The sequence below is a fragment of the Lichenostomus cassidix genome, chromosome 6 (genome assembly GCF_008360975.1).
Source record: "Lichenostomus cassidix isolate B80296 chromosome 6, HeHo_3.0, whole genome shotgun sequence".
NCBI lineage: Eukaryota > Metazoa > Chordata > Aves > Passeriformes > Meliphagidae > Lichenostomus > Lichenostomus cassidix.
This window is the reverse complement of record NC_139487.1, coordinates 12,499,595-12,518,046: the sequence shown is the minus strand read 5'-3', so window position 1 is coordinate 12,518,046 and position 18,452 is coordinate 12,499,595. Positions and strand designations below refer to the sequence as shown.

General features: G+C 53.0%; 1 protein-coding gene across 2 annotated transcripts; it reads right to left on the bottom strand.

The window, feature by feature from the left end:
• Positions 1-4,611: 4,611 nt before the first annotated feature.
• Positions 4,612-12,606, bottom strand: TLX1 (T cell leukemia homeobox 1). Of its 2 annotated transcripts, none has more exons than XM_085064987.1 (3): positions 11,412-12,606; positions 9,553-9,790; positions 4,612-6,170 (listed from the first exon to the last, which is right to left on the bottom strand). In XM_085064987.1, exons 1-3 carry the CDS (start codon positions 11,878-11,880, stop codon positions 5,948-5,950), a joined length of 930 nt encoding a protein of 309 aa, XP_084921113.1. In that variant the 5' UTR covers positions 11,881-12,606; the 3' UTR covers positions 4,612-5,947. The 2 variants fall into 2 exon arrangements, with proteins under 2 accessions (XP_084921113.1, XP_084921114.1); XM_085064988.1 differs by having other exon boundaries at positions 9,553-9,754; positions 11,412-12,601.
• Between the last annotated feature and the right edge of the window lie 5,846 nt (positions 12,607-18,452).

Sequence of the window (18,452 nt, the reverse complement as noted above, 5' to 3'; positions counted from 1 at the left end):
CTATACCTCTTCTTGCCCTTTGTCACCTTACGTAGGGAGATCTGGGGTGAAGCCCTGCCTGTCAGCACATCTATGTCCAACATCCCTGACAGCCCAGGCTCAGTTTAACTCCTGCTGAGCACTGGCATTGCAAACTAGACACGTTCTAGATGAGTACCTAGAGAGGGAGAGTCTGGTGAGCCCTGGCACGTGTCTAAAAGCTTCACAACAGCAGGGAACAATTGCTAAACATAATGATTTTCCAAAAATTTCCTCTTGCTGAGACAGGAAAGACCCTGGGAAACAAAGCTTTTCTCCATGTTTTCATCTGTTCCTGTCTTTGCAGCGCTTCCCAACTGTAGTTAAAAAAAGTATATATTGATTGATATTTTTTAATCACTGCTTTGTTATTTTTAGACATTTGCAGTCTAGGAAAGACAGACAGCTAACCGCAGCGCTCAGACCAGCGGGTTCACATTCTTTACAGGCAGCGAAAAAACGAGTTTTCTCAAGCTTTGCTCCTTCCTGCTCAAAAACCAGAGCGAAGACTCCTCATTTCTTCTCATTTTATTTTTGCCTCCGAAGCAGAAAGACAAAAGGCAGCTGAGCTGAGGGTAAGTGCTGAACTTCCAGCCCCGGGGGAGCACAGGGCAGGGGATTGCAGCTCTCTGGGATTGCACACCTTCAGCACACAGTGGTTGGGCTGGAGGCTGGTGTGTGACCTGGAGCTAGAGAGCTGAAAGCTGCTGGAGCCAGCCGTATGCTTACCGCAACTAGCTGCAACAACAACAAAACAAAAAGCCAGACACAAGCTAAAAATTATTTTCTAGACTTGGATAAATCAAGATTATTCTGGTCAGGAAAAAAACCAAAAACAACTAACACAACTCTTTGAATAGTTTTATTCAATAGAACCTGTTTTAGGTGTGACTTGAATAAATGTATAGAATTAATTTAAAACCACCAGTAACAAAGGGTTTCTGATTAATGGGAAGGAATAAGGGAAAAAAGCACTGTCCTAATCTTTGACAAGCACTGACTCATTCACATCCTACTGTACCAGAGACAATAATAATAATTTTTAAAAAATCAAAATCATGGTTAGCTGCACAAACAAAAGATCTGAAAAAAAATCTGGTGTGACTCCAACAGAAGTTTGTTGTGATAATCTATAGTTTTGTGTGCTTTTTTCTCTCTTTAATATTTGTTTTTAAAAAATTCTACATTTTTTCCACAATTTAAGACCTTCTAATTTATAAAATTTTCACCCAGGAGAATTTGATAATTCCAAATGCTATTTCACAAATGTTTTTCAAACAAGTGGCCATCAAAGCTGACTGTTGCACAAAGAAATCAGTGTCACTCAGCCAGTCTGCTTCTGGCAGGGGAAAAAAATAGATTAATTCAAAAACTTCCAGCTGTCCCGGAACCCCAGAGAGGAATGGCTTTTTATTGTAACCCAAACAGTTTTCAGCAAAGCCATTTTCAGTTTTTCAGTCGATTGGTTTGGGTTTTCTACCCCATCTAGCCCCGAGTGTCTGTGAGCTGGCCTCGGCGGTGAGGAGGGGCTGCCTCCATGAGGATGGGCTCCCTCTGCCTCCGTGCTGAGGCAGCAGCCCCAGTTTTAAGCTCTTTTTATTCTGTTGGTTAATCAGGAGCAGATTTAAAAATACCAATCTGCAATGCCAGTGAGATAATGAAAATTATCCTGTCTATGGGTGATTGTAGGGTCAGTGCCTCCTTTCATTATCAATGATACAAACCGTATTAGAGGATACATACACTCGCCTCAGCCTTTCTCCAGCAAATGCCACTTACAGGTGACTCTCACTGATGCTGTTACTGCAGGAAAAATAACTTAAAGTATATTAAAAATGCCCTGTAGACAGGATAATGCAGCCCAAGAAAAGCTGCATGTAGTACTTGTGCAGAAACCGGGGCATGGGTGTACTGCAGGGATCAAATGTGCTGCCCTGTGCCCAGGGAAAAGCACAACTGCAGGCTCTGCTCTAGGTGGAAGGCTCCAGCAAAGACCCTTCAGCCTTTTCCTAGGCCATCCCTCAGCAGAGATAAACCAACTGATATTCATTTGGATGACTCATGTGCTCAACTAATTGGCTAAATGGGGGCCAGACCTCTGGTTCCCTCGTGCCCTCATAGTTTGCTGAGCTGGGACCAAACACAGACAACCACAGCCCATCCCGTTGGGCTTTGTCTCTTCCAGCTCCACACAGATGTTTAATACTTCAGTTGCTCAAGCAAAGACAGTGATTTCCCCCTCTCCAGATTTTGCCTTCAAAAGCTCAGCACATCCATAGCCAACCCAAACGAATGAATGATAGCTCTCAATCCTTGGCAGCAGTGTGGGTGAGAGAGATGGGCACAACCACAGTGTGGTCCCCTGTGATGCTCCTGTGCCTTCAGCTGCAAGCATCACACAGGCTTTTCCCCTCCAGACCAAAGCCACTCTACCATGGTCTGTATTTCCTAGATACAGGCAAACAGCAGAAAAACATTTCTCCCTGACTCCCATTTCATGTTTTGGATTTGCTTTATTTTGAGAGCGAGGGGAGGGGGAAATGACTTTCAAGGCATCTTAATGCAATTTTATTCCTGCTCCCAAATAAGTATAATACAAAAAATTAAATCAGCCCTCAATGTGATATGGATGGCCCCAGGATACAGCTGAGGTGATGTCAGTCTACAAAACATAACATTACGTGTCATTGTTTCATGTCATTACTTATTGATTTAATTCCATCATATTTGAGACAACTTTTATTGTCTAGGTACAAATCATCATATTAATAACTGGAAGCACATATGCAGATATCAAAAACACCTTCTGCCACTAAACCAATTTTTAAAATGAAGCCAAGTGAAATATTTTAAGAGAAAACTCCTCCAGAAGCAATTTTTCCAGGGACAAGAAAGACCAGGCAACTGTTTTTCTGGTTCCAATGTAACATATATTCTCATTTCATATCAAGATTTCTTTTTTCCCTTTTGGTCTTTTTTTTTTTTTCTTAACAGGAAAGATTGATAAGAAAAGGAGGAAGTCACCAGTTTTGAGAATTAGGTATAGCTAAATATTCTATTTAAACATAGTCACTCAACTGTGCATTATCATATGCTCAACTTTGCTGGAGAACATTTTGGATTATGAACTGAATAAGGTGGATATTATAAAATGGCTGTCTTAGAATTACATTTTACAATATTGATGTTTCATAATAATAAAATAGAAAACAGTTTTAATATCAACAGTGAGTCCTATCATCCTTTTTATTATTATTATTATTTTGTAGTTGGTGCTTTTTCCTACGCAGAAACCCTGAAAACAAAAAAATACACTGCAACAAACTGTAAGCCATTAATGATTTGTACACAGAAACACCTCCTGAAAGAGTTTATCTTTGTAGACAAAGTTGGGTGTGTGTTAAATAATTAGCTCAATCAGCATTGAAAAATCTGTATGTAGTATGAAACAGAATTCAAACAAAAGACTTCCCTGAAATTTATGTTGGAAAAAATACAAGTTATTTTATTTTAGTAGTTTTTTGGCAGTAATCAATCTCTTTTAAACATATCTCCAAAAATTAATGTTCTCCAAGTTCCATATTTTCCTGTGTTTTATCTTTTTTTTTCTTTTTTTGGCTTCTTGTCTCTCCATTGCTGCAGATGTTTCTCTGTGTTCTCATACACATTGGACTGCAGAATGGGAAAATCCTGCAGCACCATAAATTGTCAGCCCAGTCCTACAACAGCAGATTTTGGATAAAGCAGGCTATTCATCTGCCCCCTTAACAAACTCCCCAACAATGCTGCACCCAGAGGACCCAGCCTGCAGGAGCACATCAACCACCAGGTACCAAAGGTTTGGGGTATTTTGTTGTAGATGTCCCACAGGCAGCCTGGACCCCAGGGCCACATCAGGGGTCCCTGACACTGCTTATGGCTGCCTGTCCTTTTCAATCATATCCTCCAACATCCTTCACTCAGCAATTCCCAGTGCTGGAAGGAAACACCAGGCTGCAGCCAGCCGTAGGGCTGGGAGTGTCCCCCAAGAAAGCTAATGAGAGTTTTACCACTGGTTTGGTTTTTCCTCTGAGAAAGGCTTGCCAAGTTGGGGATGATGTCCTGCAGCAAGGCTGAGTATGAATGGAAAGCAGTGTCCCCAGAATAATGCCTTGTGAGATTGTCTCTAAAATGTACTCTTGCGCATTTCTTTATATTCAAATTCCGCTTTACATATTCAGTTTCAGACAAAAATATCTGTAGATCTGCCTCAGCCCAGATGAGACCTCACTCCAAGGTCTTATTCAAGAAATTATTCCTCATGAGTTTAAGGCTAAGCCCCTGCACAGCCCCTGCCATCCCCAGCAAGCCCCCAGAAAGGCTTTGATTAAAGCACGTGCTAAATGCTCTGCTGGATTGAAGCCTGAAAATGTTTACAGACCAGGGATTAAAACACAGCATATTGCATCTGGAGCTTCCAAAGCCAAACGGACCTGAGCAAAGTCAAATAGAAATGCTAACTCTATTTTCTTTTTTTTTTTTTTAATAGCACAGGCTTCAGCAGTAGTTGTGATATGCTGTCTCCTCTCAGAGAACTAATAGACAGGGAACAGCAAGGCTTTAAATGATTTATTCAGTACCCCAGAGATTTTTTATTTTCTTTTTCGTTTCCACATAAATTACACAAGCACTTTATAAAATGAATACACATAAAACACCTTGTAAGTGCATAACTTAAAAATAAAAACAAAAACAAACAAAAGCAAACAAATGAATGCCTTTAAAAATCTCACTGAAAATAGGTTTTCTGGTTGCTTGTTTGTACTAACTGCTTAAATTTGCCGTACTGTTTTAGATTATAAGTAACTGAAAAATATATACTGTGTATATATATATATATATCTATATATTCCTGGCATTTGTTAGAAGTGCTTTGTTTAATTGTGTCTCATTCTCTTGGTACAATTAAAAGAAAAACTAAGTTAAATGGCTGAGAGTGAAATCGATTTTTTGTTGTCAGGAACTGCCTTCTAACGGGAAACGGATAAAATAAAACATTGGACAACATTTTGCAAATTATATGGAAATATTCCATGGAAAGAAACTGCATTACCCCCGCAAACTGCCACCCAGGTCTTCTCATTATTAAAATACACGCTGATGGGCACAGAGTCCGTGGCAGCCGGGGACTGTTTGGGCTCTTCATACAATTGAGATATCATATTTACCGTCCTCAGGAGTCTGTCAGATCCTTCTCTTGTTCCCCCCTCGCAAGAAAAAATTAATGAAAAAGGGGAGGAGAGACAGCGAGGTGAGATCTGAAGGGCTCCCATCTGGCACAAGCAGAAATTGCTGCTGTTTCCTCCATTTGTTGCATCCCCGAACGTCTCCGGTGCGGACAGCCTGGGAAGGCTCACAGCAGAGACGGGCTTCCCAGGGAGCCTCCTCCTTTTCTTTCAAGTCATCAGTTCAAAATACATATATATATATATATGAATATATATATATATATGGATGTATAAGGATGACCATAGATTTTATGCGACTGCCAGTAGAATCCTAAGGAAGTTTTCCTCTCCCCCAGCTGGATGAGCGCCGGCGGCTGTGTCTGTCAGGGCTGGGCTTTTGTCTGGCAGCACGTCAGCAAGTTCAGGGTTGACACTGGAGACTTTCAAAAGAACAAAGGGGTTGGGGGGAGGTGAGACAGCATTGCTGCTCCAGCAACTCCATGGCTGGGGAGAGTTTTTGGGGTGGCTTCCCTTCTTTCCGGTCCTTGTGGAAGGTTTCCCCAGCTGGACACGTTGGATGCACATGTAGCCAGAGGATCAGGGGGTTCCAGCCCTCCTTGGGGAGAAACAGAGTTGCTACATGTCTCACCAAGAATACCACATGTGCCCCTGGGGACAGCCCCACGGTTGGAGGGTGTACGTGCCACCAGTGGGTGCCAGACTTATTCACAAGCAGAGGCGACAGTGGTGACACTGGTGATCTTGGTGGAGTCATCAGACCAAGGCTGGAGATTCTGGAGGGCGAAGAGAGAGGAGTTGTGGACACAGATGGGGTCGGCTTGGATGGGCTGGTTGATGGTTTTTTGGAAGGCTTCCTGCTGCAGCTGCATGAGGATGCGATTTGCTTGCTGCCGCTCGGCCTCCCGCTCCTCTGCTGTCTGCCTCCTAGGAGAGAAGGAGGGGTTAGGGAGGCCTGGGGAAGCAAAGGAAGGGTATCTCCAGAGAGATTAGGTTGTGCTGGGTGCTCATGCTGTGGGAGGGCAGGGGTAGGAAAAGACAGTGCCTTGCCATGGCATGGTCCCACATTCCCAGCACAAATGGCCAGTAAATCCCATAAGCTGGGGACTGGGTCTGTCTGTCCTACTGGCCTCAGCAAAAATTGCTCTGATCAAAGGGAGCTGGGAGCAGCCCACAGCTCTGTATTATTTTCTGCCCACGGGAAAAAAATACCCAGCAGAGACAAAACACCCAAAGTGTCACACAACAGCATTGAAAAAGTTGTGATCTCCTGAAAACATGCTCTGTGTCTGACAGCAAGAGCCAACCATGCAGAGTCACAGTGAGAAGCATGGAGCAGGATGAGGTGAGACAGTGACTGGCAGTGCCACACAGCTGAGAGGTGGGCAGTGTCACCCCAGACATCCCCTTCCAGCATCCAGGCTTGCCATCTCGTCTGCCAGGCTGCAGTGGTCAGCTGTTGAGAGCAGGGATGAAGGCAAAACTAGTCCCATGGCAGGCAGCAAAAGTTCAGCTAAACACTAAAAACACATTTTTTTGCAGTAAGAAAAATCAAAGCACAGAGTATACTGTCTGGAAAGGTGAAGGACAGTGTTTTTAAGAACAGATTGGACATGTGTCTGCTTGGTGTGACATCAGCAGAAGTGATCCCACTGAAGAGAGGGTGTTAGGGGGCCAGAAGGGGTTCTTTCCAGTGTTGGTAGGGCCCTGGCTCTGGGCTGCCCAGGAGCAGAGAATGGGATAGGTAAAAACAGCCTGAATGCATTTATATCCACAATGAACATCCCACTTCCGTTTACTTGGATGGTGGGTCAGACTAAAGTCTGCAGCTTGCAGTCACCACTGCTTCACCTGGCACCTCCATTGATGCTGCTGGGAGACCCTGGGAGAAACTCACAGTGCTGGTCCCAGAACGATTCCCAAAGCACCCCCTCTCTCCCTCACACCCCCAGGCACAGCTAACACTCTCTCAGCAGCTTCAGTGGACCAGTGACACAGGAAATGGCAGCTTTTTAATTTGGCAATGCAGGGGGATGTGAGATGTCTCATCCTCTTTGGCTGTGGGAATTGGAAGTGGCAGCTCTGATCTGCACAGTGACATCTCAGAACACAGGGCAGGGGGTGCCTGGCTGCCAATGGGGAAGCAGGCTGGTGTTTGGATGGCAGCAGTGGGCCTCTGGGCACCCAAGCCTCCAAACATGTGGCCAGTGTTCCCTCCTGGGAGTCCCTGTTCTAAACACTGTGGCAACATCTCATGTCAGACATCCCGGGAAGAGGGGGCTCAGAGCAGCACCAGCATCCCCATGCAGCCTGGGGAGCAGCTCGGTGTCTGCCTCAATGAATATTTAATGACTCCCTGCACAATGAGGAGATCTTCCAGGAGGAGGAAGGGAGCCCCAAGCCCAGGGTGGTCAGTAGCACCAGGGTGGCTGTGAGCTCCCAGGGGCTGCAGCAGCTAATCTAGTCATGGATTCGCACCAGGCTCAGATTTGCAGGTTCAAATCGGCCTGGAAAGGGCTGTGTCTAAAGCAAGAGCCCAAATCTGAGGAGAGGATCACACAAGCACCCAACCCGAGCACAGACACCCAGGCAAGGGACAGGGACAAGGCTTTTCCTCCCCAGTCTACATTTAAGCAGTTAAATCACTCAGAGGGCTTACAGCAGCTCTCTTTTCTTGGATACTTCCCTCTGCCTCATTCAGGATGAGCCTGCAACAGCTCCTTCTAGCACCCAGTGCTCCAGGAACCACTCAGAGCCCACTACCCAGCCCAGGGGCCTGAGGCAGCAAGTTGGGTGTGCTGTCAGCCAGGGGCACCCACAGCTCCATCGCAACACCCAGCAGGCACAGATGCATACAAGCAGAACTTATATTCCTGTAACTTACAGTCCCTCTGGCTCAGGCTGGAGATTCTCCCATGTCTAAAATTACAGCTGAAGCCTGGTTGCAGCCTTTCCCTTAGGCAGAAGCAGGATTTTGTTTCTCTTTACCCAGCTATTTTTTGTAAAACACGTGAATAGGTTTGTATCCTCTGCTCTTCTGCCAAGAGAGGCTGAATTTAGCCAACAGACGCAAAGAGTATTGACAGATGGATTTGCCTCACTTCCTTAGGAAACCTGGTTAGAAGACATAGCTGACCCCGTTTTGCAGGCTACAGCAGGATTGTTCCTCCTCCAGGATTCTGCTCCTGGCCAACAGACATCACTCCAGCTTGCTAGAGACTTCCTAACACTTGGGGAATTGCTCTTCCATGGGCTCTCCAGGGAAGAATTCACTGGGGTTCAGGATTCACACACATCTTTGGTTTCAAGTTCCTTGTCCCCCATTTCTTACCCACCCCCTGCATCCTCAGGCAATTCCTGTCCTATTAACCCTTGGAAAGACTCTGGTGAAGCTCTTTTCCCCCCGTTTTGAAGAAGGCAGTGCCTGCCTACCCTCCAGCACCCAGTGCTCAGCACCCAGCAGCACCGCCCTTCTCTGCTGAGGGAGCTCCCCCTTGCCCATCATTTTCCCCCCTTGCGGGGTGCGTGTCCCCAGCCCAAGGCAGAGGATGTTCTCAGGGCTGGGGTGCCTCCCTCGGGAACATCCCGGGAAGGTGCAGCTTGGGAGGGGCAGGGTCACTGAGATGAAGCCCTGGAGGCTCCGTGTGAGCCCAGCCTTCTCTTCCTCTCCGGCTTTACAGGCACGCCCGGCAGCAGAACAAAAAGAAAGCGTTTGGGCAAAGAGGCGCCGCGAACCCCGCGGGGACGAAAATCTCCGCGCTGTGCAGAGCGCGGTACTCCGACAGCCCTGGGCCGGGGGCTCCCACACTGCCGGGGACAGAGGGCGGGACACTCCGCACCCACTGGTGGCACTGACTGCACCCACTGCACACGTGTGCACACACAGATCCATCCCCGTGGCGTACACGCACACGTACACGCAGTTCTGGTGTGCACACGCGGTGTAACATACGCAGGTGGCCCGCAACACACCGCGCTCGCAGGGCTGTGTTTTGCACTCACACTCCCTCGCACACACACACTGCATGCGGGCACACCCGGCCACGCGTGGCCTTCACACCGACCGTGCAGTTTCACACGCGTTTCCTGCTTGCACACACGCCCGCAGGTGTGCACACAGCGCACGCACACGCACAAACCGCAGCGCATGCACACGCACGTGTGCACACACATTCACATTCACACACTCGCACGCGGCTTGCACGCCTCTGCTCAGCCACCAATGCTCCCGGCAGAGCTGCTGGCAGCCACGTCTGTCCCCCCAGCCGGGCTGCCCCACCCCGATCCACCGAGACCCCCCGTCCCTCACCTCCACTTGGTGCGCCGGTTCTGGAACCAGGTCTTCACCTGGGCGTCCGTCATCTTGAGGGCCTTGGCCAGGGCAGCGCGCTCGGCCGAGGCCAGGTATTTCTGCCGATGGAAGCGCTTCTCCAGCTCGCAAATCTGCAGGCGGGTGAAGGAGGTGCGCGGCTTCTTCTTCTTGGGGGGCGTGCGGTTCTGGTAGGGGTGACCTATACGGCGTGTTACAGTGAAGGGTGAGAGGGCCACTGGGGGGGACACGGGAGGAGGGGGGATGAGAGGCAAAGAAGCAAGCAGCGACACATCAGCAGAGGGGCTCCGGCTCCCGGCCGCTGGGCTGGGGACCCCCACCCCCGCTTGCTAAGCCGCCGCTTCCCCGCCGACACCCACGCACGGGCTGCAAAATCTCGGCGGCGGCCCCGGGTGCCTGGAAGAGCAGGCGGCCTTTGCTGGGTGCTGCGGGCACCAGCCGAGCACCGCTCGGCTCCGGCGGAGGGGAAAGCGACCGCTTGCCCGGCCAAGTGCCTGGCGGGGAGCGAGGGGTCAGCAGCAGCAGCCGGTCCTGGCGCCGGGCCGGGGCTCCGCGCTCCGTGCCAACCGAGCTCGAGACAATTTCGTTTGGGACAGGCGCTAACCCCATCGGCCCCGGCCCCAGTGCCTCGTATAAGGGAAGAAAAGTCCCGCGGTGGAAACCGGAGTTGCGAATCGTTGTTCGTTTGCTTTTTTTGGTTTTGTTTTGTTTAAAATATATATATATATATATGGTTTGTTTGATTTTTTTTTCCAACCCCCAAAAAAAAATAATTAGTGAAAAGTCGCATTGTGTCTAAGCCAGGAAGAGATTGCGTGAAATCCAGTCAGGTGCTTGCCAGGGGATCAGCCCGTTCGTCCACACGCGGCCGTGCCCAAACCCAGCGCCTTCGGGTCGAAATTAAACGGGAACTTTCAAAAATCGGGCCTCGGTTTCCGCCCTCGGGAAGAGGGGCCGATTCGGGCGCTGATTTTGCCCGGTTACAATTTCGTTCCTTTTTTTTTCTTTGTTTGTTTGCGTCTCTTTTATTTATTTCTTTTCGTTGTTCGGTTTTTTGCTTTGTTAGCGCCGAAAGACTAGCCCAGCTACACCTGGAAGCGGCGGCGAGGCCGGGAAGTGGCTCTAGCCCGAGCCCCGCTCTGCTCGGGTCTGCAAAAAGTCCCTTTTGGTGGGGAAAAAGGCTGAGCCGAAACCCGCAGCCGGGGAAAGCCAGCCCGGTTAAGGAAGGCAACGGGACGGCCTTCCCGGTCAGGCCAGGGCCGGGGCCGCCCGTCTGCCTTCCCGCCGGCCGGGCCGGCCGTGCCTCCCAAATAACTCTCGGTTTTGAAGGAAACTTTCCCCGGCAATTGGCTCTGGCGGCAGGCATTGGGCAGCCGTAGCAGGAACTCGCAGGAGGTGGTGTGTGGAGTTTGCCATCCCTTTTCCTCCTTGCCCGTCTTTGCCAAGCCGCATCGCGGAAAAAAATACAAATAATTTTAAAAAAACTACACCAAAAGAATAAATAAATTTTAAAAAAGGAACTAAAACAACAACAAAAACCGAACCACATATACAAACAATCAAACCAACCAAAATATTAAAACAAACAAACAAAAGGAAACAGCTCATTTAGGGGGCACTGAATACGCCTCACTTCCCACCCCGTCTTGCTTCTGGCCTCCTCCCGGACCGACTGCCTAGGACCATCCTGGCTGCTTTCTTCACCCGGCCGGAGAGATCCCCGGCTGGATCCTGCGTGCCCCTGTGGGCACCGGTTTCCGCGCCGAGGCCGGGCGGCGGAGGAGGGAGCGGGACAGCGGCAGCAGGGAGGAAAAGGGGGTCCCGGTGGCGCGACTCACCTGTGAACCTGTCTTTTGTGTACCGCCTGTTGCTCTCCATCCAGGGGAAGGTGAGCCCCGTGAGACTGTTCATGCCGTTCACTGTCGGCACGGCGGCGGAGAGGGGCTGGTGGACTCCGCCGGCCACGGGGCGATGGGCCGGGACGCGGATCACCCCGCCGGCCGAGCTCAAGGTGTTGCCGTTCATGCTCACCGCCATGTTCACGTTGTAGGAGCCGGGCAGGCCGCCCATGCTGCAGGAGGTGCCGGTGTAGGCTCCGGCCGCGCCGCCGCTGGCCCCGTAGCCACCCGTGACCGTGTTATAGGCGCTGCCCACGATGCAGCCCAGCCCGTAGTCCGCCGAGTCCTGCAGCCGCGGGTGCGACACCATGCAGCTGCCCGGCTCCGACGTGTTGAGGATCTGGTCGATACCGAAGCTGATGGGCTCGGCTTGCCCTTGGTGCAGGTGGTGAGCCCCGAGGTGCTCCATGCCGCCGCCCGGGCACCGGTGCCGGACCTCCGCCCCGGGCAGGGCGGCACAGCTCCGCACAGCCCCGCACCGCCCCGAAACCGGCAACGGGGCCGCGCACAGCCGGGACACGCCGGCTACGCGCTCAGTCCCATAGCACGACGGCCGAGCACCCCAAGAAAAGCCAGCAGAGCCACGCACGGCCGGGACAGGGCAGCCACACGCTCAGCACGAAGACACACCAGCACAGCCATGCGCAGCCCATGCACAAGAGTGAAACACCCCCTCAGCCCGGGACACGACAGCTTTGCCCAGCGCGGCACAGGACACAGACACTGGAGACACAACCGCGCCAAACGCACCCAACAGCTTCCAGGAGAGGAGACGCGACACCCCTGACCACTCACACTGGTCCTGCTCCGATGAGACCCAGCAACCCCAGGTGCCAAAACACAACCACCCCTCGTCAGGAGCCTCTCACCCAGGACACACACGCGTACGCACGGACACACACGCGCACAGGGGTACCCGGGGGACCCCTGGCCGCGGCGGGCGGTGGGGAGCCGGGAACCCCGCGGAGCGGAGCGCGGCGGATTGCGAGTGCGATCGCCCGCCGCCCCGCTTGCCCATCAATCACCCTACCCTGGGCCTACGGCTGCAGGCCCTCACTCTCCATTGGTTGGATGCTGAGAGCAACCCAGTGAATGACAGCAGAGAAGAGCACACAAGAGGAGTTTCTTCTTCCCCAGCCCCCCCTCGCACCCCGACCCCACCGCAAAAAAAAAAAAATCACCGCCTGTCTCGGCCTTATAAAGTGAGCACTGGGTGCGCACAGGGCTCTGGGGGGTGAAAGAGTGGCAGACACTGGGCGGCAGAGTGGGAACGTTTGGTCCCGGAGTTTGTGGCCGTGGACTCCTGGGAAAGGGGATCTTGGCTGCCAGCCCCCGCCGGAGAATCAAGCCTAGGCCGCCATCCCCACGCGCTGCCGCTGATCCCAAGAGAGGGCTGAAGGCGGAGAATCCCCTTCTGGTGGGTCCCAGACCCGCCGTGCCCATTTGCTCCGGAAGGGTGTTCTCAATTTCAAAAGTCAGCACCTTTCCAAAAGCCGCGGAGGAGGAAGCTCTCCCATCACCAGACCCCAGAGCAAGGACACGGGGACGTTGAGAAGGCCACCCCGCAAGTGCCCGGACCCGTGACCCGTGGAAGGGGTCTCATGGGACGAAGCGAGGGGGTCCTGGAGCACACCTCCCCCCGGAGAATCGGGGCGGGGCTCACTCCTCCGGGACCATGGCCGGCCCAGCTGCACCCCCCGGGGCAGCGGCCACCGCGGCGGGGCGAGGCCTGACGGGGCACCCGCTGCTGCCAGCCCCGCCGTCTGTCGCCGCCGTCTCCTCCCGCGCCTGCCCGCGGGAAGATGAATGTTTTAGTTAAAAAACAAGCAAACAAACAAAAAACTAACAAGCAAAAAAAACCCTAAATTATTTTAAAACTTTAAAACAAAAATAAAATTAAAGCCGCTATTGCAATTTCTGTGAAAGTTGTGGCCCTGGCCCGTCGGTGCCCGCTCCGCACAGCCGGCCCGGGGGCAGAGCCGCCGGTGGGGCAGGGCAGGGGCACTGCCGTTTGCTTGGATCTGTCCCCCGCTGCTGCCGACGGGCGCTGCCCAGCGCCATCCAGCGCTCCCGGCTGCGGCGTCAGGGTTGTGCCCGGTGGTTTGTGTTCTGTTCGCCTTCCCTGGCTGGAACCAGCCCTCCAGGCCCCCTCCTCTCTGGCTGGGGCAAAGGCTGCCCTTTACGTCTTGAATGTGCCCGTGGTTTAGTGCCCACGAGGGACCGTGGGGATCCCACAGGACAGTCTGCTCTGAAGTATCCCTTAAGCAAAACAAGTGCCCCGTCATAGAGAGTCGCGCCTGTTCACTCAGGTATACTTCCCCACTCATCACCAGATATATCATCCCATCCACATTCTCTCTCTCACACACACACCCCTTGTACATCCTCACACTAGCGAAGTTGCACACAAGCTCACAAACACTCTCACGAGCTCACAGACACCCACGCTCACAGTCCCACACATTCTCTTGCACGCACACCTACATTTGTGCTCTTATTCAAAAGTCCCCCCTCACTCAGACAGTTATACCCCTCCCTGCACCCACACAAGTTCTGACACACATTCTCATTCACACCTTCACAACTGTGTATATTCACACACCCACAGTCACTCCCACAACAGGCAGTAACACCCCCGCTACCTGTGCATTCAGACACCCCCAGACATGCACACACTGACACACCAGTGCTTGCGGGTTCCTGCACCCTCATCCAAGCCACAACCCTGTTGTGATACCCTGAGACCCGTCACTATCACCACACCCACCACCACAGCCCCACACGGAAAGTCTGTGGAGACAGCGGGCTGCAGCAGCAACCCGCAGGCGCCCCTCAGCCCCATGCCCAGCCGGTGCCCGGCCAGCCTGCCTCCCCCCATCGCCCAGCCCTGCCTGCCCGCTGGGGTCGGGTTTCCCCCCCTCCCAGTACCTGCCTCAGTTCTTGACTTCTGAACTCTTCAGGGAACTCGCTGGCGCCAGCTCCATCAACCAAAGTCCTTGTGGTTAGGAGGAGCTGGGAGAGGAGGGAGGGAGTGAGGGCTGGGGCCAGCCAGGGCCGGGAGGCTGCCCTAGGGCAGGGGGCCTTCTTGTCCCACAGGACGGCAGCTGCCTTTGCCCTTCTTCAGGATACTCCTGAGCTTCTTCCCCTGCCCCTAGTCACAAAGGAGATGTGGGGCAGAGCCTGTTCTCCCATCCTGAGCATGTCAGTTTTCCTTTACCGGGAAGCAATAAAACATGCCATGCCAGTCCCGCACAGTGCCAGAGTCCCTGCCAGTGAGCTTTGACATCCAGAGGGACCCAGATCTGCTGCCAAGTCCTGAGACCCAGGAGATGCCCCCCCTGCAGTAAATAACACAGCTGCCTGATGCTGCTTGCACATCCCAAAGGCTCCAGTTGATGCCGGGAAAAGCCTTGACTTCCCCTGCGCCAGGGATTCCCCAGGCTGAGCAGATGCTGAAAGCCCCAGTGGGACTGGCCTCAAGAAATCACAGGGTCACCAGCAGCAATCCAGTCTGGACAGGAAGGGTCACAGCTCTCAGCTGCTGAGCACAAGGTAGGGGCTTTTGGGCAATGAAACCTGCCAGGAGACAGATTACAGGTAAATCAGAATTTCGTCTGTCCAGCACCCAGTGAGGACAAAGGAGAAGGGCATGCAGGGCTAGGTCCTGATGGGGATTCAGAATTTCTGAAAGTTAGTGGGAATTACTAGTGGGTTTGGGATGATGCATAGCCCCGGGATTTATTCCCTGCACAAGCCACAGACTTCACTTGCATCCTTGGGAAAGCCACAAAGCTCCTGTCATTGGAAGTTTGAGCACTGCACGTTTAAGCTCCAGGACACAACCCACTTCAGATGCTTCAGTTCAAACTGCTCCTGGCCTCAGTTTCCCCTTGGGCTCTCCAGGGCTGTGGCTTGAGCAGTACTGTAGAGCACGAGGCTCTGTAAATGTCCCCTCTCACTAGGGCTTGCAATTAATATATAGTTTTTGCCTCCAACTCCCTAATTCTAGGGATGAAGAAGCAGCACTACAAGCTCACACACTAAGACACATGAGAGCCAGTCTTGGTGATTTCAGAGTCATATCTCAACAGGAGAATTTACAAGGATCAGCACCTACTTTGAGTTGCATCCAATGATCCTACAAATGGATCCCTAGGGTGGGGGCCAGAGGCACCCCAGCTCAGCTGTCTCTGTCTGGATTCCCAGTCAGTATGCTTCCATTTGCCAAGGGCTGGATTTGTTTCCCTTTGCTAGGACTCTAAATGTCAGGTCCTGCCAAAAATAATTGAGATATCATACTCTAGGCAGAACCCAGAGAGACAGGCACTCCGAGATATTTGCTCAAAGAGCTGCTTAGGTCAGAGAAATCCTATTTTGCAAGAAACACCAATAAGGTGGGTCAGACCTCCTTGGAGGTAGATGAAAGCCTCCAATGCAGGAGCTGACACGTGCACTAAGTTGCTACACAATTCATAGATTGAGGAAGCCCAGTGTCCTTGGTGTCTATTTCTCCAGAGCATCTCACCTCCTTCAAGCACCCACAGCCACTATACATATACCTGCCAGTCTTGAAACTTTTGTCCCTTTTCACCTACCCCACACAGCGGCTGGGACAAGCTATTTCCAAAATAATGATTCAATCCTGCCCCAGCTGAGGGTTGAGTGCCTCGTATATCCATGCTAGCAAATGACAATTGAGATGAGGGCTCTTCCTGATGCATAAGGCTCTCCTCTCCCTCCCCACGAAGTGCCCAGGGATCCTTTCTCAGGTTCTCTCATTGATCGTGTGCATCTGCCTCCTGCTAGCAGAGAGAAACAGCCCTGCCAGGGCCTGACCTCCACCCTCCACTCCCCTTTTCTTCCGCCTTGCTGGCTTGCCAGGGCTCCCCTTGGCCCCTGAGCTCCTTTGCAGCTCGGGGCTCCCGGGAGTTTGGCATCGCAAGCTGCCTCTCTGCCTCGCAGCTGCTGGCCGGGACACTGCTGTGAAATACAAGCCCTCCTGAGGGGACCGGGGACAAAAGTGGTGTGTGTCTGGGACCTTGGCAAGATCCCAGCAAAGCCCATCGGGCTGGGTCCGAAAACGGCACCTCGAGCCGTGCTTTTCGGAACCTGTAAAATCCTCTATGTTGCTGAAAGGAGAGTGAGCGACTCTGGCACGGGCAGGTGCGAGGCGACAAATGTCCCCTCAGCAGAAGGGTGCACCCAGACTCCTTCCCTCCCTCGTTTCCTTGCACCGGGGCCTCCCGCATATTATCCATCCTTCCGCACGTCCATCACCTCCCGCAGCTCTCTTTCCCGTCCCGACCCCAGTGAAATCCATTTCGGCGAAGGCGATGGTGCCCAGGAGGGGCCATGCGGGACCGGGCTGCGCACGGGGGCTGGCGGGAGAGCTCCGGGGCCAAGACGGCCCGATCGGGCATCCCTCGCCTCTCCCTGGACAGGGGGCCGCGGGCTCCGCTGCAGTCGGGGCTCTATCCCTCAGCGCTGCCGTCCGCGCTAAGTTACGCCGCAGGTGTCGCGACAGACGCCGATAGAGAAGCAGGACGCCCCCCGCACCAACCAGCCGGGTTCCCACGGGGCTGTGGGCTTCCCAACGGGAAATCTCGTTTTCCGCAATCCCCACCGAGCCCGACCCGCACGGACGGCGGCGGCTTTTCCCCGGCTCAGGGTCCGCGGGAAGGGCGGCCCGAGCTTCCTGAGCGTTAAAAGCAATTAACACCATTTGGGGAATTTTTAATTGCTCTATAAAGCACGCTGTAAATAATTACTCCCAGCTCTGTTGATCCCTCGAATGCGCACTGACAGTTGTAATTTATGGCTTTGGAAACGTGGCCCCGTGCATTCAGCATAACTCCTTATTACAGTAATGACTTAACGCCGCTGCACTTAATGAGTATAAAGTGCCCGCCGCAGCGGGAGCCGCAGCATCTCACGAACTTCGCCCGCAACGATATTTCTCCCCTTTATGGTTACAAACGACCGAGGGGCTACGAGTTAATACGGCGGGGAAGGAGCGGCGTGGCTGGCTCCACATTCTGTCAACGACATCTCCAGGGGCAGTAGTTATCTACCAAAAATAAGTATTTAGAGCAGTCCGAAAACAGCCCCTTCACCCCCCTGTAGCCGCTGTCTTCCTGGAGAAAATGCGTTCAGCAGAGGGAAGAGCAGGGTCACAACTCCGCGCATCTGAGGGCGCAAGCAGTGCGGGTGCCGTGGAGTCCCGAAGGGAGGACTTGCACCTTCCCTCTGCCTCCCCGGCTCGTTGTCCCGGCAATGACCAGCTCCATGCAACAGGCCGGGGGTCTCTCGTCCTTTACGGGCCCTCCCAGTCGGGGGTACCCGCGGGAGGGGAGGAAATAGGGTGGTGGCCGATGGGGCCTGCGGTGCCCTGCGGCGCCCCATGAATATTCAACGTCGCCGGTTGCCGGAGGAGCATCTGCCAATAAATTATTGGTCCTGCGGCACCAGCCCCTCTCTCCACCGTGTAGAAATGCGTGTAATCCCATTAGCCCCGTCCCCTTGGCCACCCGCCCCGCACCAGCCCCTCCATAATGAACGGCGTCTGGCCGCCACCCCCGAGGGCATCGACGGCAGTGGGGAACACCGCGGGCTCTACCCCGTTATTAACTCACATTTTAATTACACTTCCCGCGACAGCGAGGGAGCTGACGTGGGCTGGTCACCCGCGTCCCTTCGCCGCCTCCCTCTGGTTTTCCCCCGCTCCGAGAAACGCTGACCCGTGCGACAGCCAGGCCTGTCGCGACATAGAGGATGGCAATTGTGACATGGCCCGATCCTGCCGTTTTCCCGCACCCACGGGGGCTGCTCACCCCCACCGGCCCCGGCTGCCGGCAGCTGCCCTGTTTGTTCTCTCTCCGGGGAAGCGACAGCCGCTTTGTCTCCCTCCCGCCACGAGCCTTAGGCCTTTTCCCCATCAGACAAAGTCTTGTTTTGCCAACAGATTTGTGTCTCCCCTCTCCC